Raw genomic sequence first — 20,158 nt, 5'->3', positions numbered from 1 at the left:
GCTCCTCTGAATACATATAGACCAAAAAATAAGTGCTGAAATTTAGTTATAGTATCCCTTTAAGACAAGAAAAAAAGAAAGAAGACACCACGGAGTGCTAAAACTCTGTGGTGTCTGTTTATCAACATGGAAAGGTGTTGGGATTGATTTCAGGAACCATACATTCTGCAGATCACGGAGCTTGTGCCCTATGTACTCCGAGCAGTGGAGCATTGATACACTAAGCCACCTATCCCCTCCGACACTGTCTGCATTGCCCAGTAGGTACCGAAATTTGGAGATAATCGTGAAAATACAGGGAATAAGCGCATGTGAGGGCATCATTTATACATATATATGTACTGTGCATATTTTTTCAGGTGTTTCAAATATTGGGGGTGGGCGGAAGCACAGTATGGTAGATGCCAAGGTTCGAGAAAAATAAATATTGTGGGCCATGTTTGTGCTGCACAATATGTGTGCGAGATAGATCCTGTGCCGTTGACAAACATCTTATTATACCCCGTCCGTCATGAAGGACCTTCATTAATGGTGTTCCTCTACAAACACCAGTAATTCAGACCAATTCAAGAGACTTAATAAAACAATATACACTTCTCTAACATATTTGTCGACACACAGAAATAGCAACAGTAAGAATTAACATAAAAAGTGCTCCAGCAGAGAGTGCAATTTTACCTCTGAGTGTGCTCAGTTGCTATGCATGCACATAGAGGTAATTTAGTCATTCACATCATGCAGCATAAAAGAAAACTCATGATGCAACTGCTAATGAAACTACCCTATGTTCAAGTAGTAACAAGATGACAACTGTCGAGTTGATGCAGCTTTATTCAACATTTTTATATTTGTTTCTCAGGTTCACTGAGCATATGTAAATAAAGAAGATGAGCAAACCCCTGGCCGAATACTGATCCGCTTCAATAACATCGAGGTAATTCATAAAACTCGATTTCCATGTCTTCCAAGGCTGTATGGGGGTGCCTGGCGTTAGCAAAAATGGCGGGGGAGCTGGGAAGGAAACAGCCGCCATGTTGGGACAGGCTCGAACGTTGAGCACGAAGTAAACTTGGCGATAAATGAATTAGCGTACTTGCCAGTGTCGGCCACCACCCATCCACGGCGCGGAGTTCGTTAACAAAATCCCATCCTCGTCGCCAAAATGTAGTATTTCTGATCAAGCGGCGGCCAGGGGCCCGTCGTTGAAGCTCAAAGAAGGAATGACAACCGCCGGCTGCTGGTCATGGTCTCTGAGTCTCGAGCACCCCGAGCGCGGGTGCCCGGCCCTGTTTATTTTACGCGCGGCATCGGCTTCTTTTTCAGTGTCGGCATTATGGACTATATACAAATACTACAAATATCAAATAGCACTAAGATATATCACGACATCATTCTAGCACGTGTAATAAACAGTACTTAAACAAGCCCTTGAGGAATGTAACACCAAAAACCACGAAAAATGCCAATGACTCTTATGGTTATAGTAATAATCAAGCGCCCAAACAATTTACATTTGACTAGATTTTGTTAAAATTAATGTAAACAGTGTATTCTGGTCTACAAACATGACAACTAATTGTTACTTCACCCAGGGGCAGATTTAGAGAAGGGGGGGGTCCGGATGTCCTGACCCCCCTCTTGATTTCTTCTTGTGTAAATATTAGGGCATAAAACGAAGGAGAGGGCGAGGGGGTTCCTACAGATGTGGTATGTTGACCAACACCTGACCCCCTCCCCCCCCCCCTTCCCCCCCCCCTCAGGAAATTCCTGCATCCGCCCGACTTCACCAATGCTGCCTTCTTTTCAGGAAATAAATATAAAATCCACATATTGCATCAGCACTGCTTGAGGAGAAACAAGATGGTTAATGTTTCCTCAAATATCACACTTGTGATTTGCACACAAAGCACAAAGGTAGTCAAAACTGGTCAGACAAACTTCAGGAAGAGTCATCAGTAGCAGCCGACATTTCGTTAATAAAAGACAGTGTTTGCGGCTTCACTTTAGGCTTTGAAGAAACTAGATCTTTAAGCAAAATATTGCCTGCCACTCTCAAACTCCCAGAAGGTTCTTTGTATCCTTTACAAGCACATGCGATTTGACGCACTGGATTCTGGTACTGTCCACCATGAGCCGAGAGTTGTAACAGAGGGCAAAGCATACACTTCAAGATGAAATCATAAGGCCATTGAGGCAAGTTGATACAGATACAATATACTATAAGGAAAATATTGCGATGTTATCATATTCCAAGCAAGTGTCCTTATCCGAGTATGGCTGCTAGGAAATAATATACCCGCAGCAACAGAATGTAGATGAGACATGCCTCAAGCATTATACAGTTGAACCTTGATTTAAGAAAACCCAATTTTACGAATTTCCTGATGTAATGAACAAATTCGGATTCCCCCGTGCAGCCTATGCACGATGTCTCCCTTCCTTGACTTTACAAAGTTCCCAATTTAACGAAATAATTAGCAGGTCTCGGTGACTTCGTTAAACTGAGGTTCAACTGTAGTAGGCAAGACCAACTTTTCATCGAAATTATAATGTATATTCTCTATCGAGCAAACAATACATAATTAGTGACGGCATAATAAAGCTCAAAGGCTCGAAAGGAATATAGCGGTACATGCTTTAGAGATACATGGAACCGAGCTCTCGCAGAAAAGTGTGCTTGCACTTTTTATACGTGGCTTGCATTGATGTTACATCAGCTGCCATTGTTCCGTACCGTGCTCCTGTGCCCGCACCTTCTGCAGCATGCATTTGGCACCCTCCATTCTGTTCTTCTCGGCAAGGTTTGACGAGAAAAAATTCGATGGTACGAAATGTAAGCTGCGGAAGGTATGGACACAGGAGCATAATACAGAAGAGCAAAGGCGGCTCTGGTACGGTCCCAATGACGTCACATGCAAGGCACATATAGCCTATGCCATGAATGGCATAGCCAGGATTATTATTATTATTTTTTATTTTGGGACGGGGCGGGGCTAAAGGTGCTAGGACGTATATGACTTAGGGTATGCGTGTGTGTGGGGGAGGGTGTCTGAAGCCCTATAAGCTCTCACCCTGGCTATGCCACCGTATGCCATAGACACTCACTATGCTAAATAGCTACACATAAAGAGTTGGTATTCGCAAAAAGGCAGTTAGACATGAAGCATCTTAGCATGGCCCACAACAGACCAACTGCACAAATTTCAGTGGTGAAGTGCCTTTGATAAGAAGGCGGTGATTTTCCCTCTCTGCGGCGGGTGAGGGTACCATATCCTCGTAGCAATCTCCCTATCGATGAGGTCTTTGGTGACGCTCATCCTCTCTTGGCTGTTCTCTCCAGTCATTACAAACATGTCTACCTGATACACGCCCGCCTCAGAAGTTCCATAAAACACTGCCTCCAGCTCCGCACCTGGCGTGACGCACCAGTTCACCATGTCTCGAAGACGCGTGCTGCTGGACGACGTCAGGCAGCGAAGGGAACAGGGAACAGCCAGGCACGGAATCTTGGCGTCAATTTCAGGCAGGGGAAACAGCTTGGTCATGCCCAGCACTAGGGTAAGACTGCAGTCCACACAGGAGACCTCGGCGGATATGGGCATGCCGAAGCCGTCCTTCTGGATGTCTAGCACGAAGGCCCTGGCGAGGTCGAAGTTCCTGCCGGTGTCCGCTACGCAGTAGGCTCCCACGTTCAGCGTGTAGAGGTGCTTCGTCTGTCCGCGGACAAAGTCTCGGATGTACGGATCGCGATGTTTGTTGTCCTTCAGCCTGAGCCAGAACTTCGTAGGGCTGATGAAGTTGCTGACCCAGACGGGCAGAGGGACCTTCATCGGAATGCCTGTGAGCTCGGGGATGAGTGGACCTTGCACTGCTTGGAACTCGAATATCAGCTGCGCTGAAGCCAAAGCTTTCAGCGGCTGAACCCACAAACAGCCAAGGGTAGCTGAACGGCTGAACCGTCAAGCTACAGTGGGCTAGCTGAGCTGGTGCCTCAATGTCCTTCTTTGTAGACCTTTGTACAGTCGGGGACAAAAGTCTCCAGGACACGCGAGCTGCGGCTGAAACGCATTGCTCTGCCATCTGCCGGCGGGTCGCCTGGTTTCGAGATCACAGAAAAGCGCATGCGCGTCCTACTGTGCCTGCCAACATGTGTGTTTTCCCGCTCTTCTGCGGCACAGCGCCTAACTCGGAATCGGGCGCGTGGTACCGCCTCGGAGATAGCGCTGGCGGCTTACGAGCGTCTGCTACACATTCCGAAACTCGAGATACCGCCTGGGGCATTGCGCCGCATTTCGCCGTGTCAGCGCACCTTGCTTTATAACCAGTTGATTTTATCGCTCAGTTGAGCTGCCGTGACTTCTTGCTTTATAGGTGCCATGTCAGTAAGCGCTATCTCCAAGGCGGTACCCCGCGCCCGATTCCGAGTTAGGCGCTGCGCCGCAGAAGAGCGGGAAAGCGCACATGTTGGCAGGCACAGTAGGACGCGCATGCGCTTTTCTGTGATCTCGAAACCAGGCGACCCGCCGGCAGATGGCAGAACAATGCGTTTCAGTCGCAGCTCGCGTGTCCTGGAGACTTTTGTCCCTGACTGTACCTTTGTACCTTTCTACCCTTTGTAGCACCCGATCCGGACAGCACGCGCTCACGGGGAAAATACAAAGAAATCGACGAAAACAAAATGTCGCCATAGCACAGACAGCGCCGCAGACGCGTGCAGGGACAAGCTCTTTCACGCGCTTCTGAACAAAAAATAAAAATAAACCCGTGGGACAAAATGGCCAGATGTCTCCACCCTAAGCAAAGCGCACGTGAAGGTACCCTAGCTGAGCTGAGCCAGCTAAGCTGAATTTAGTGAACTGAGCAAGCTAACAAACCACACCTACCGCGTGGAACAATATCCCAACGTTGCGTGAACAGGCGTAAAGTCTTGACGTCTTGACTCTTGAGCGGCCTTGCCAGCCTTGCCGGCCTTGCTGGCCTTGCCTTGAGTGCCTTGAACAGCCAGTCAACCAAGCCAGCCGCCAACCACCAAACTTTTTTTTTTTTTCAGCTGAATTAAGAGAATGTACGGACGCAGTTTTAGCCAACGTTTGTTTCAGAGAGAGAGAGAAGTGTTGAAAATAAAGGAAGCCTGTAACTTATTAATTACAGTTTGTTTAAGCATTTCAAGCGTTCCAGTTTCGGCGGTTTTCGTGGACCTTTTCGTTTCCGTCTCACGCCGCTAGGGACCCTTGCAATCGGATTTCCAAATGTTGTGGTAGTGAACGCGGTGAACGTTGGTGGTGGCTGCTTCGCTCTTCGGTTTTTCATGCCACCGTATTTCCGCGATGGCTTCATCCACGGGAACTCGTAGGGAAGATAAAAAACAGGTATAGTAGGTAGCATGCTGCTTATCACGGCGATGGCAGTGTTAGACATTTAGGAAATGCGGGCAGTAATCGTCCGGTCGGTCTGTGGAATTTTTGCCGAGTTTGCGTTCAGTTTCTACCGCAAAACGCGAGGTGTGGATAAGATCTAGTTCAATTTGCGAATTGTTAATTGTGCTTCTGGGGTGCCATGAAATCAAACTGTTTTTCATGTGTCAATTTCTAACATCTGAAATTTATCTGGAAGCTGTAGATGGTGAACCACTCCGCTGCAAGCACCTTTGACGTAGATATGACATTGGAAGTTTCTATTATTTTTTCATTCTCAGGAGACCACAACGCTGCCGTTGCATGACAGGATGATGCAAGTAGTTGATAAACATGGCGAACTGATACAAGTTCAGGCATTGGTAAGCTTTCCTCTTTCTAAAGATCCAGCATTAACTTTGCGTACCAGAGCATGAATTTCAACCTCGAGATTTAGGCGAGAAGACATGATATGTGATATGGACACAGCCTCAAAAGCAGCCGTGATGTACTACAGAAAGACAACTGAAACGTGAGACCAAGGAAGCAGAGAGAAGACAAACAGACAGGCACAGATGTGCATTGCTTATCAAACATATCACCGCCACTCGGTTATTCAAATATTGACCTATAGCCGGCTACTCAAAGCTAAGTTGATTACCGCAGCAGCTGGAATGTCTTCCTCAGGTTGGGTTTCAATTGAGGAGCAGAAAGTTTATTACATAGTTCGACTGAAAAGAGGACAACATGTGCCAAAGACAGACTATCTCGTGGCAACATGGAGTTTGGGCAGCACTGTACACTGCGCGGAACGGTTAGCATGACTGCGACGTTGGCACATAGCATGCATGGCGTCACCGGACAAAAAGAAATCCTTGGTGGTAGATATCGCTGTTGTCATACCGGAACAGTACCACCAATTTTCGCTAGTCTGCCCTACGGGCCTAGGTTACCTGCATACTGTTGCCCATATTTATTATGATTGTACACTCACTGCTTTTCTCTTTTCTTTTGTTACAGAGCAGAGGATTCGTAGAGCTTGTGTACTGGCTGAAATACCGACCAGCGAGATGCATCTTCAGCTTCGAGGACCAAATGCAGATATGTGCCAATCAGCTCGACAATCTCGCAGAGCAGTACAGGGCTCCCATCGACGAGTGGCTGGCTCGCATGACCCATATTGAGCAGGATCTGACGAAGGCCCTTAGGATTCCACATAACAGGTACGCTTTAAATTCCTTGAAGTGGTCCCGGTTGCCCTTTATGATGCTTGGTGTCTGAAATGCAAATCTGTATCCGTAATTCACTCATATATGCCTCCACAAAAATGAAACTTGGTCCAAGCTCGCAAGGCCATTAAGTTTTAAAAGACTTATCTTGGTATTTAAATTGTTTGTTCAGTGCTTTTAAAAAAGGCAGACATTTTCTTCTTTTTTGTGCTCTTTTCTCACTTTATATCTGCCTGCTATATGCAACTCGCTGCAACCGACCAAGTAGACTCATTATTCTTAATAAAACTTTGGTTGGGGCTAGTTGGTTCATATCGATTAAAAGGTTAAAAGGGCGCAAACAAACGGGACGAAAAAAGGCACACGTACGTAGAAGGGTGTGTACTTGGGCTAGTTGGTTATTCATGAATAGGAGGTAAAAGCGCTAAAAAACGACGGACAAGTTGAAGAATGACGAACACCACATAGCGCTCTGTGGTGTTCGTCATTCTTCAACTTGTCCGTCGTTTTTTAGCGCTTTTACCTCCTATTCAGGCACACGTACGACACCTGTCGCCTGTCCTTGCCATACGCTTGTCTTTTTTCGTCCTGTTTGTTTGCGCCTTTTAAGCTTTTAATCATTGCTTTTAGTGCATGTATTGCGGGCATGCTTATTTCCTGAGGTTTGCCTGCCCGTGTATGTTGCGAGAGTGACTATCCAACTTCTTTTTGCCCTCTAATAACAATGTCAAAGAAATACAGCAAGTATTGCTTTATCGCACATATCAGGGGAGTGTCCTCTTTTTTCCGTAAGGATGAGAAATTTACACAAGCTGGGTATTGAACAAATTAAAGTCAGCATTGATTAGTGGAACAACAAATTTCGTTTTCTTCTAAATTACTTCGAGGTAAACAGATTTTAGTCTCATTACCCAGACACATGGGTCCACTTCAGTGGCTCACAGGTTATGTCATTATCACAAGTTGAAAGTTGGTTGCAGCCCTGTGGAAATGGAATATGTAGAATTTAGCAGTCTGCTGGAGCATACTCTGGCATTCTGCTGGTGTGGTGCAAGGTCCTAACAACAGGTTTATTGTCATATCGTTCATGATTGTGGAGTGGGAGCCTTTTTCTTTGCCTATTCTCACACGCAAGTGCTTACGTGTGGCAGAGTGAAGAAACCTGAAATTAAATCATAAATATTATTATTATATTCAACCTCAAAGGGTCGTGTGCAGCGTGGACATAAGCATGGGACTATCAAGTGACTTCCTTTCCAGGGGCTTGTGCAAACACGGCATATTGCAGAGCTATTTTCTTGTGCTCTTTTTCTTTGAGTGCTCCACTCAAGAAGGGTGAATTATGTGTTTTGTGTGACGTGCAGGCACGTAGCCGGGGGGGGCATGACGCCCGGGCTCCCCCCCCCCCCCCCCCCCCCTGAAATCTTCTATTTTGCTGGGTCCTCTTCCTTCCCCTTCCCCTCATACAGCATTTTGTCATGGGTGCCCGCCCGCCCCCCCCCCCCTCTTCCCGAAACAAAATCCTGGCTACGTGCCTGGTGGCAGGAGGGGAGAAAAGATTCCAAACCTTTCATGGTAACAGGCCTGGCTGTTACCATGAAAGGTTTGGGCCTGGCTTGAGAATTTTCATTAAAGAACAAGCATAGTATCTGGGTTTTAGCTCTACTGAGGCAGTAAAGCATATTCTGTTGATGTTACGAAGACCTTTTCCTCTCATTGTAAAGCTCAATTAATCCAATAAATACACCACAAAGGTATTTATTTTACATACCTAATTTTACATATGATATGGTATGTAAAATTAGGGCTCAATTCCTTTTCTCCCGAATTCAAAGAATGCGGCAACTGGACATGGTATGTTGATGAACTAGCGGCTCCATTTCCTTGCATAAGTGCCAAAGTGGGCTTCTGTTGATGCAAAAAAGTACTACAGTTCCAAAAATTCAAGAAAAGTGCCTTTACCATGTTCTCTGTACAAGAGGTGCTTTCATTGATTTGGTTCTTGGAAATAAATCGAGGAGCAGCCTTTGAAAAAAGGTCATAATCTCATTCACCTGAAGAGATAAAAATCGGTTCAGATAAAATCCAAAATTGTGTCCCGAGTTCTTCAAAAACAAAAATCTGAAACCATGCAGCTCCAACTTATTGTTGTTTCGGGTACTGCAAAACCCTGAAGTGGGTTTAACTCTGAGGAATTCCTTGTTCAGGTTCTGGTCGCATGCAATGTATGATGATGGATTCCACCAGCTGCTGGAGTCTTACCTCCGCCTGGCCCCGAGGTAAGCACACTTTCGTTGCAGTCTTTGAAGGACAGGGGTTCTCTTCGACGAGCAACAAGCACTGGTTAGACTACCGTAAAATTACGAGAGATGCCTCACACCCGCAAGATAGCCCGCCCCCAATTTTTGGCTCGATTTGGTATTTTTTTTTAAACACCGAAAGGTAGCCCACCTTTAGTAATAGTGGTGTTGGGATCAATGATGGCCCCGGCGTAGATGCGGCTAGTTCGCTATGGCGCGATAGTAGCGAACGTTGCTGACTGGGAAGAGCAGTCATCTTTGCTTCGTTGCCCCTCACCACCATAACAAGCTTGGAAGGGGCACAACCTAAAAATAGCAATTTTTAAAACTTTTCTCGATTGTACTCCGAAAGTTAGCCTACTTCATATTTTCAGCCGGTTCGCTCCTGATGTTAGCTGGGCTATCTTTCAGGATTTTACGGTACTTTTGTAGTTGTGACCTCTGTTGATTTTAGCAAAGCTTGCTACCATGTCTGCAAGGACAGGGCTTGCAAGCTACTGTTATGAGGGATCCTGTTCATTTAGTAAATTGTTCGGAAAAGGAATGCCTGATTCCGTCTTCAGGTTGGAATAAATTTGGCCCATAGCTTTGTTGTGCCATTGAGTGGTCATTGTTACGGATACATTTATTCAATTCACATGAGCTAAAGCTAGAAGGATGTAAAGAGTACAAAGACAGAGAGAGTCCCATAGACCGTTTTTGCCAAGCATTTGGTGCATGCATGACGCCGCCATAACTAGCCCACAGGTGGCAGTGCGTGAGACGACTTGCACATGCAGAGCAGTGGCGAGATTGGTGCATGTGACGATCTAAAGTTCCCTCAACGCATCGTGGCAGCGGTGCCGCATCTGGACTGGCTGGCGAGATCGGTCTGTCGGATTAGCTGTATTTTCTTCCAAAATATGATGTGTGACATTGACTCTAGTCATTTTCCCTCTAGATAGGAACTCATTTATCCCTTATCCAACGACCTTCTCCAGTCCAAAGTAGCTTGTCGGGGTCCTGTGCCCATTCTAACCTCTCTGCAACTGTCCCCTCCCTTTCCCTTTCACAAACTGGAGGCATTTGTGCCGTACATCACTCCGTAGTTACCGACAACTGAAGAAACGCAAGACGTCAGTTATTATCTTCACGCTTCTTGCTTCGTGATACGTTCTTCGGTGCTCTTATCAGCCGATGTCGCAATTTCATTGGCTGTGGAGTGACAATGGGGTGCTCGGGACTCTTCGTTTCCTAAGCTGTCATTGAGTGTAGTCCTTTGAGCAGATGATGTGCATCGTTCGGTGTGCAGGTACACGGAACTTCACCGCTACCTTATTACCAAGGAGATGGAGGATGTTGAAGACAGGGTGTACAAGCTGGTGTTCCGCACCTTCCTGCGGCTGTCCACTTACAAGGAGTCCAAGGTGACCCGGGAAAAACCCTCCAGAGTTTTCCTCGCTATTCGTGCTTTCCTGTTTCTGGGACGCCGATTGACTGATGTAGTCTAGCGGAGCTAAATTAACTTATACTGCCGTAGTAACATGGGGGTGCCTCCGCTTTGAAATTCTCCTCGGAGGTTGTGGAATGAATCTCGACACATTTAAACGATTGTACCGAGGTTCATTGACCCGTAAACATGTTTCACATCTGTCAATTTTGCCAGGTGTGACCAGAGTACTTCTGCAAAATTCTCGCTTCTTTTTTGCCATTTTGTTTTAATGCCTTTTGTTCTATACCATGTAAATGTGAGCCCAGTGCTAATGATCTTCTAAAGTGACATTCCCAGTGCATGCGGGGCAATAGTGCGTGTTTAATGAATCCACTTCTCCATTTTACTAACTGACTTCCTAACTATTATTGTGGCAATACTATGAAGTGGTCTCCATGTCGAGATTTTTTATGTTCTCAATTTGGTCTTGCTTCATCACAAATGCCTTTATACCACGCAGGTGAATCACATTGACAAGGAGAAATTTGCCAACCTCCTCTACGACAACTTCATCTTCGACATCCCGAAGATCTTTGACTTGTGCATCCTCTTCCAGCGAGGCAATCACGACCTCGTCTGCCGCATGGTCGAGAACATCATGGGTTGTCAACAGAAGTACACCTCGGACCTGAAAGACATCGAAGACACCATGCTCATGGTGATTTCATTCAATCAATCAGTATTTTGTGTTCGTACGAAATAGTACAGACACTGGGGGTCGTTTCTTGTCCGGGTCTGGTCCCCCATTTTCTCGGCAAACAACATGTATGCACGGGGACAAAAGTACATCAATGTACCTAATAGAACACACAAGTAAAATAAAGATCAGCATTAAGAAACTCACAAGAACTTGTTAAATGCATTATCATTTTTGAGCCAACTCTGCACTTTTGTGTTTGTCCTTCGGTTTGTAACCAACAAAGCTGGTGGCATGCACCTCTTGCATACCTACTTCAATTATGCATACGGGAGTAATGCGTCCAATGAATGCGATGCGATATATTAGCATCTTGATGGCAATTACAGTTACCAGAAGTCCTTTTATGTTTATTTACGTATTATGTTTATATTGATATAGCAAGAGGGAAACATTTGAATTGCAGTAATGCTACAACAAAAGTTGTGGGTTGGTTGCGGGAAGCCCGTCCATGGGAAGGGGCAGTTAGGTCAGAAAATTATGTGAATTGGTTTTAAATCTGACAGAAGACCTCACGGACGTCGACGAAAAACATTTCTAGAATTTACGCGGCAGTTCCTAGGCACTTTAATAAACGTCTGTGCAGTACAATGCTGCGAAACGCTGTCGTGCTTCAGCGACAATCTGCCCCTTTTTTTTATGAGGGAGTTTTTTTGTTTTTTTTTTCCAATATAGTGTTTTGACATTTCAGTGCATAGCTATCCTGTTCTTAGGTGCCTTTATCTGATCGGGAATACGAACGACTTCCTGCAGGCATTTGAGAGAGCGGTGCACTCCATTCAGTCGGACATCGACGATGACGAATTCGAGACGCTGCCGAGACGGCTAGACGACCTGGCGAAAGGATCGGAGCTGAGCTCCATGCCCTTCTGGAAGCTGCTGGAGAGGGTCACGTACACCGTGGACATTGCAGCCAGCCTGCTGGCCTTCTTCGAGGTCTATCCAGCCGTCGCAAAGATCTTTACTCTTGGGACTGTCGGACCTCGGTTGGTCAAGTATTTTCTCTGGATTTTGTTCATTGTGCTCTTATAACTTGGCATGGTTGGGCACGTAAAAGGTATTCACTCTGCTGAGAGGTTGGCATTGCTACTACAATGTTATACTACTACAGTGAAAGCTCGTTAATTCAAACTTCAATAATACGAATTTATGAATATTTCGAACTGTATGACTTGGTCCAGCCAAGCTTCCATAGAAATCTATGTATAAAAAAGCCGTTAATTTGAACGCTAGTAGGTTCCGCCACAAATAATTCGAATTACGCGCCACCGCACCGGCGGCTTCACGCCTGGCACACGGCCAGAGAAACGCACCCGTTGCCTACACACGGGGCTGCGTCGCCTCCGAAACGGAGAGAACGGCGAGAGAAGGCAAAATCGGGAAAAATCTAACCGGCGCGGAGGCGGTCAGAAGCGCCAGAAGGCAGCGGCGGCTGCCTCCTCTCCAATCTGCGTGCACGTGACCTCCAAGACTCCTTGCCTGCGCTGACCCGCAAAAAAAAAAAAAAAAAAAAAAAAATCCTTGGTGGGTTTTTGCTCCTCTCCCCCCTCTCCCCCCCTTTTACAACGCCTACACACACACACACACATACATCTGTCTCAACTGTCTCCGTCGGGTGTGCTCGTTCGTATTCAGCTTTGGGGGTACCGGCCGTCGCGATTCCTTGTGGTGTTGTTAAGCCTCTGCTAAAGTTTGTTTCGGCGGACATCGGTGGTGTGGCGCCGGACCCAGAGCTGCGACTTGAAGATGGCGTGTTTTGCGGCAAATACCGTGCCAAAACACTGCAAGAGTGACATCCTGCTGGAAGTGGACGCCGGACTCTTGTCTAAGCAAGAAATTGCGAAGAAGCGTGCAATACCGAAAAGCATGCTATCTACTTACATAAAGAATAAGGGGGCTATTGGCGGCAGAAGTTGCCAACGAAAGGAAGAGGATGTGGCCCGCAAAGTATCCCGACCTTGAGAAAGTGCTTCTGCTTTGGATTAAGGACATGTGTTCACAGGATATTCCACTGAGCGGCCCTGTCATACTGGAGAGGCAGCGGACTTTGCCTAGCAGCTGGGTTACGACGACTTTGCTGCTTCAGATGGGTGGCTGCACCGATTCCGCGAGCGTTACGACTTTGTTTTCCGTGCTGTGTCGGGAGAAGGAAAGGCCGTTACTTCACTTTCGTTTGTTCAAACTTTCGTTAATTCAAACTGGAGCGGCTTCACCTTGCAGTTCAAATTAACGAGCTTTTACTGTACTACAATATTAGTACATAAACATCAGTGCTGGAGGGAAGCGCAAGCTGCCGGAATTCTGAGCGTCTTGTAGCGACGTTCTGCTACGAGACTTATCTAAATTAAGGGTATGCGAAAGTGGATTTAGAGATTGCCTTTTTTATGATGCGAACTCAACCTACCTGCTCTAAGCACCCTAGAAAGATAAAAATTACAATCATGAGTGACCTTTCCCTCTAATAAAAACGTGACCAAGCATTGTGTCACGCCCCTTTGGCCCAAGCATCTCAGAAAATTTAAATTTTAGAATCGTGGTGGGCCTTTCTTTTTTTTAAGAATGCGACCAAACATTGCGACACACCCCCTCCTTCTGAGGTGTGTCTCAGAAAAAGGGCTTATCGCAATGTTCGGTCACATTTTCAATGAAAAAATAATCAGCAGATGATTGTAATTTTTGGTTTTCTGAAACGCTTAAAGCATGTAGGTTGAGTTTGTGTCATAAAAAAAGACAGTCTCGAGATCTACTTCAGCGCCCCTTTTAGCTTTTTATAGAAAATGTGGCTACTGCTTCGAGGTTTTCGGCAGGTTCCTTTTCGAGTTCATCCTGCCATCTGTGGCCACTTTTATGTTTTGCTTTTACTTTAGATAAAATATTAAAGTGCCTTAGGTAAAATATATAAAGTTGCGTCGCTCTGAGGGCCACCTGTAATGTGAGTAGGAGAAATTAGCGCCTGCACATAGCAAACTTGGAGGAATATTTCCTCCAACATGACAAACTTGGATGAATGTTTTCTCCAACATGCTTTTAGGGGTAAGTTTTAGCACCTGATGTTTGAAGGCATGGCTCTGTTCGTGTGAAGAAAAAGAGAGCAGCGTCCTTGGAAAGGCGATACATACTACCGAGTTGTGCTGGCAGTCAGGGTTTTTCCCCTTACCAAGCTGTGGTAGGATTAATACTTTTGAGCTGAAGAGTGTAGTATCGCAAAAGGGGAACTACATTCGTTTAAAGATTTTTGCAATGGGGCTGTTAAGGGCTAGGTTCCCCAGGATTGTGTCCCTGTATGTCGACACAAACCAACCTGGACAGCTACCGCCATCTATAAGCGACGGCGGCATGCACACAACCAGTATGGTTTCCGCCATCGCTCATAGATGGCGGCGACCTTTTCAGTTATAATAGAAGAATGGATAGTCGGGCGCATTGGTGGGAATTCATCGTAGGAAACAGTGCGACAAACAGACGACGACGAAGAAGAAGCACGCAGTGTATTGAGTACAGCTCCGCTGGTCTTCCTTCTTCACGAGAGTGGAAAGGCTGAACGTTTTTTTTGCATGGTTTTATTGCGTAAATATTTTGTAGAAAACTGTTTATCTTAAGTCTTCCCACAGTGAAAAGCCACACTGTGTGCTGGTATTAAGCCAAGTATAAAGCCATCGATGGTGTTTTTTTTCTTTGTTTTTTTACTCATATCGTCACATTTCAGGTTAGCGGAATTCTTTGACTCGACCTTTCCCGTCCTGAAGGAGGAGCTCACCCGTCGCAACAAGCTCAAGAGCTTTGAGCCGTGAGTGCGAAGCTCTCGTTGATGTGACCTGAGCAGAGTGTGTTCACCGTGTCTGTGTGCATGCCAGAGTGTTCACCATGGTGAAGAGGCGACTCTCCTACGCCAAGACCTGTATCCTGAAGGTGTTCCGGTCCATGCTCCAGCAGTCCTGCCTGCAGCCGCTCACCGAGCTGGGGTCTGTTTCCGTGGGACACACACCTTCCATTTAATTTGTATTAGATATATATTATATCGACATAGACAAACATGTCTAAATCTCTCTAAGATTGTCACATGTTGCAACCATTTGTAGGTTATCGAACTACTTAGCATTGCTTTGTCTCGGAACAAAAAAGAAGTCTGTCAGCGGTGTTGTGTTTTTAACAAAAGCAACACGTTTAACTTTTCAAGGCTTGTTCCCATATTTGCTGTGGAGTGTGCTCAGGTGTGTTGCGTGAGGTAACTTTTGAATTGCGTATAACGAGTCTGGAGGTTTTGAGTATGTGTGAGATCAAAATTGGGTTATGGGGATATTTATACAGTGTGTAGTTGGTCAGCCATTTAAAGTCGCGACGAGCCACACGCTGTAGATGAGCAATTTAGCCAGTGCAGTACAACCGCTAGCGTGGGGTCTTTAACGTGCACCACGCAGTAGTGATACACGACCGCACGATGAGATCAAACATGTGTACCATGTATGACACATTGTCAGAATTATTCCAATCCCATAATAAAAAAGTTACGCATACCAAATTGTAGAAATACATTTGCAGGTCGAGTGTGCTTTAAGGCACCTATTAGACGGCACCAGTGTGCCAGAGGGTTCTATCCTTGTAAGTGGTTAGAAGTAGAAATGTGCGAACAGTGGATTTTAAGTTCAAAGCGATGAGTGGTTTTGCCGAATATTTTTTAATCGCATATTGAATATTTTTCTAACCTCTTACTACTGCACCATGCTCTAAATGAAAACCCAGCTGAATTTGTAAAGGTTGTTCCCAAGCTTCCAATTGTCCATTTCGAAGCTAATTTTAATCTGTCTTTATTGACTATGGCCTCAGTAAGTCCAATGCCTACATTGGAATGGCAAGTAAATGGTGCACTTGACATAAAATTAAACCTATAGACAGACAGATTGTTTACGGACAAGCCCACATTTGACCACATTGGGTGTAAGCACTGCGCAAGCGCAGAAGCCAGACTCGCATGAGGTGAAGCCTCTGCGCATGCGCCGTGGCAACAACAGTGCCACCGCAGAGACGCGACGTCAGAGCCGCACGTTGGCGTATAGGGATGCCCAAGTCTACCTCATCGAGGAAATTTATAAATATTATTGCTAAATGCAAATATTGTTTCTTCAGTTGTGGATGATAAACGCAGGTTGTTAGGGCATCTCTACTGAACATATACTTATGCATAATAGCGAATTTAACCTTGACAATTTTATCCAATGAAGACATTAACATTCACAAAGCTTTTTTTTTTTTTATATATACACCAGTGGTTTTTTTTTTTAGCATGGGGCTGCATTATCTTGTACTTTTAGAAGTGCTGATCGCAGGGTTCTAGTTTTGTTGGGTGCAATTCTTAGTGAGCACTGGTGCAGTGCGGAGATGACACACCAACGGCAGTGAGCTCCACGGGTGTTGCTTCTTTGTGGTGCATTGGTGCTCACTAAGAAGTGCGCCCGACAGGGCTAACCCGCCGCGATCAATATTTAAAAAAAATATTAATATTGCGGTTTACCCCGAAATGAATATCGAATGGGGTATTATTGTAAACTGCTGTTTAGAAATTTGAATATTCGCACAATTTTAGTTACAAGGGAATGCTACGCACATGAGCACACTCAACGCATATGAGTGAACCAGACTTAAAACATATTTGCTGTACTCTTCCTCACAAGACCCATGAAAGAATAACCCTGCAAAATTTCTTTCTTTTCACAAGTACTTGTTCAACAAAACAGTTTTTTACAGTCACATTTACTGCCATCTTGCTACTTAACACACCATAGGACTTGCATTTCTGACATAGATATAATATATTTACTAGAACGTTACTTATGCTATTCTTACTCTAAAGACACTCCTAAAAGCAGAATAACTAACAGATTTACATAGCTTAAATTGTTTCTAGGCTAGCTATGTGTAGCAGCATTTGGTTCTAATTTGATCACTTTATGTCTTCTATTTCAACACCAGTCAAGAGAAACCAACAGGCCAGGAACTTCCCTACCTGGAATCTTTCTTCGAAGTCATCTGTAACTGCCTGACAGAGAAACAGTAAGTTGTTCTGTTTCCTTGAATTTGTATTGTCCTGTATTATTGTGGCTTCCCAAACTTACTTGGGAAGCCACCCAAGGGTTGCTGGGTAGCACGGGTTACTCGAGCCTTCAAAAGGTTTTTGCTTGCCCAGCCCTTGAGTTGTGTACTTCTCCAGCTTATCTGAACTTTGGTCGTGGCTGAGTTGTGCTCTCATGCATTTCTTTAGTAAAAGAATTGCATCTTTATTAATAACTCAGATAGGTTTATTTTTTATATGGGTGTCGTGGAATACAAATTTGTAAACGTTTTTTAAGCCTCGAATGAACTAGTAACCCCTGCAACGACTTTTAGAGCGCAGCTCTTAGGGGCCTGTTCCCGGCTTGAGCGGCGTCGGCGTCGCCGTCGCCGTCGGCGTAACCAAGGTCACCCCAAGGTCACGCGACCCTCAAGGTCATCCCAAGATCACGTGACCCCTCCCCCAGGGTCACGTGACCCCTCCAAGGTCACGTGACCACCCCCCAGGGTCACGTGACCTCCCCGATGACGTCATCGTCACTGATGACGTCACCGGCATCCGCATCATCATCGTCATCATCACTGATGACGTCATCAGTGACGTCACTGATGACCTCACCGGCATCCGCATCGTCATCGTCATCATCACTGATGACGTCACCGGCATCCGCATCGTCATCATCACAGATGACGTCATCAGTGACGTCACTGATGACGTCATCCGTGATGATGACGATGACAATGCGGATGCCGGTGATGTCATCAGTGACGTCACTGATGACGTCATCAGTGATGATGACGATGACGATGGTGATGCCGGTGAGGTCATCAGTGACGTCACTGATGACGTCATCAGTGACGATGACGATGCGGACTCCGAGACGTCATCAGCGATGATGACGATGACGATGTGGATGTCGGTGACGTCATCAGTGACGTTATGACATCACTGGCATCGTCACGTGACCCTCCAAGGTCACGTGACCCCCAAGGTCACGTGACCCCCCCCCCCAGGTCACTTCACCCCCCAGTACCCTTCTCTCCTCCTCCTCAAGAGCTGCGCTCTAATTCGGTGTTACAGGGAGTTGTAAACGGCTTTCACTTTTTGACTGTTTTTTAATTTGCACCGAACCTGAGCGCACTGAGTGTAATGACTTAATGAAACTTTTCTTTTCTCAAATTTTGCTTTATTTCAGTGTGTCGAACCGAAAAAAATACGGGTTTGGTTACGGTTCGCGTTCAGGTAAATTTATTTTGTTCCGGTTCAGTTCCGGTTCGATTAATTCAATCCGCGAACCGGTTCAGAAATTATAAATGACAAATTGCAACATCAAAATAAATTACAAATAAAACATCTGATATCAGCACATACGAAACGGGATACATCGTAGTGTAAGGCTCAGGAATTTCTACCAGGAATGGTTTCTTTATGTGCACTCAAAGGTTACCTCACCGACGTTTACGCATTCGGACTTCATCGAATTGGGTCCGACGCAGTAGCTGTAAAATCCGCGACCTCCTTACAAACCCACTTACAAGTAGAACTCGCTAACTATCTCGCCACCTCGGCGTGTAAGCAATTGAAGGAACAGTGGGGAGAAAATACAGCTTTCTTTATTTGAACTAGCCTTCGGTAACTCAAATTAGACCCTTAAAGAAGTTTTCATTAAACAAGACACGGAATATGAACAACACTTCACCGAACGCAACGCCAGAAGGACGTAATTGGATAAATATTAAAATAGAAGAGTTCGCTGTCTCACAAATATGTTAGCTTCTAAGTGCCTATACGAAACCGGATGCATTATTATCAAACTCCGCAGCCTTTTCTTTTCTCATTCCGATGGAAGCAAGCTTCAAGAACTCGCGCGTTCTAGAAACGTGTTATGAAATGAGCACACAGCAGCATTTAGGATTTACGAGATTGTAAAAAAATAAAATCCCGCGACGCGTTTTTTTTGCACAGCTTTCCTATTTTGTTTCTTCCGTGCAAGCCGCGACCAGCGCAATACTGGTTCCTATGTCAAGATTCATGGATGCAGCGTTTATATTCCTAAGACTGAGTGGAGAAGAAAAATATGTAAGCGAGGTGTGTGTCAGTTGACGGCACTTAAAAAACAAATGGCATTGATAGCACATTCATTGTCAACAGCGCTTGGCCGAACCGTTTTGCCATGAGCCGGTAACCGTTATTTTTTTTCCGGTTCAGTTCCAATTCGGGTTCATCGCGATAACAATATAACGGTTCTGGTTCGGGTTCAGTTCCGGAAAAATACCGGTTCGGTTCCGGTTTTCGGTTCGGTTCGGTTCCGGTTCGACGCCCTGCTTTATTTTAAAAGTTATAGGCAAATTAAAATTTACAAAAACAAGCAAAAAATAACTTGTTTCATGACGTCCTTGGTCGTGGCTTGAGTGACCGTGAACTAGAGGAGGGTTAGTGAGCTCAGCGAGCGCTCACGGCTGCCGCACTCCGTGTCGACGGCTCGAGAATACCGTAAAGCATATGCTAAATAGGCTGTATGAAACGGGTGTTCAGGGCGGCTCACATTGCATTTGTTGCGCGATTAAACACTAATTCGGCATGGCACTTAATTGGCCACAAACGACAGCAAACACGGGGTAAAGGTCAGTTCAGAACGGGAGCCACTTCGCGCTGCCATACCGCCAAACGGCCAAACCACAATCCAAACCTGCTCGCCGAAGGCCTTTGGAATGCTCAGAGCCGGTCGGATCCTCAAGCCCGTATATGACCACAGCGCCTCCGCATACATCCAGGACCTTTCTATGCTCGCTGCTCGTCGGTGGCTGATCCCACTACCCCTTTCTAGTATGCGCCGCCTTTTCCACCACTTGGTGGCGGGTATGTAGACAGGTCATTTCTTGTTTCTGTACTTTATAAACTGCATTTGTTTGTTTTCTGATAAAAAATACTTAACAAAAACTGCTTTCATAAGTAATTGAAATGGGTCACGCCACTTATATTTTGTATTTCGACTAAAAAGAAGCTTTTAGCAGCTCTGACC

General features: G+C 45.5%; 2 protein-coding genes across 3 annotated transcripts in view; one reads left to right on the top strand and one right to left on the bottom strand.

Moving 5' to 3' along the window:
- Positions 1–817: 817 nt before the first annotated feature.
- Positions 818–5,310, bottom strand: LOC8026599. Its single transcript, XM_042294208.1, has 2 exons — positions 5,150–5,310; positions 818–3,951 (listed from the first exon to the last, which is right to left on the bottom strand). The coding sequence occupies exons 1-2, from the start codon at positions 5,308–5,310 to the stop codon at positions 3,204–3,206; spliced, it is 909 nt and encodes a 302-aa protein (XP_042150142.1). The 3' UTR covers positions 818–3,203.
- The window catches only part of LOC121832898 (activating signal cointegrator 1 complex subunit 2-like), a 37,088-nt gene continuing 22,160 nt past the window's right edge, over positions 5,231–20,158 (top strand). Inside the window, exons 1-10 of one of the 2 annotated variants that reach the window (XM_042293852.1) lie at positions 5,231–5,369; positions 5,696–5,776; positions 6,414–6,616; positions 8,830–8,901; positions 10,214–10,328; positions 10,854–11,051; positions 11,844–12,076; positions 14,797–14,877; positions 14,945–15,052; positions 17,058–17,138. In XM_042293852.1, the coding sequence (XP_042149786.1) occupies positions 5,328–5,369; positions 5,696–5,776; positions 6,414–6,616; positions 8,830–8,901; positions 10,214–10,328; positions 10,854–11,051; positions 11,844–12,076; positions 14,797–14,877; positions 14,945–15,052; positions 17,058–17,138 (1,214 nt within the window). In that variant the 5' untranslated portion in view covers positions 5,231–5,327. Of the gene's footprint in view, positions 5,370–5,446; positions 5,502–5,695; positions 5,777–6,413; positions 6,617–8,829; positions 8,902–10,213; positions 10,329–10,853; positions 11,052–11,843; positions 12,077–14,796; positions 14,878–14,944; positions 15,053–17,057; positions 17,139–20,158 lie in introns of those variants that run through there. The other variant, XM_042293853.1, reaches the window with a different exon arrangement.

The sequence above is a fragment of the Ixodes scapularis genome, unplaced genomic scaffold, assembly GCF_016920785.2.
Source record: "Ixodes scapularis isolate PalLabHiFi unplaced genomic scaffold, ASM1692078v2 PGA_scaffold5__190_contigs__length_132052651, whole genome shotgun sequence".
NCBI lineage: Eukaryota > Metazoa > Arthropoda > Arachnida > Ixodida > Ixodidae > Ixodes > Ixodes scapularis.
Note: the sequence above shows the minus strand (reverse complement) of the source record. Positions and strands in the feature narration are given on the sequence as shown.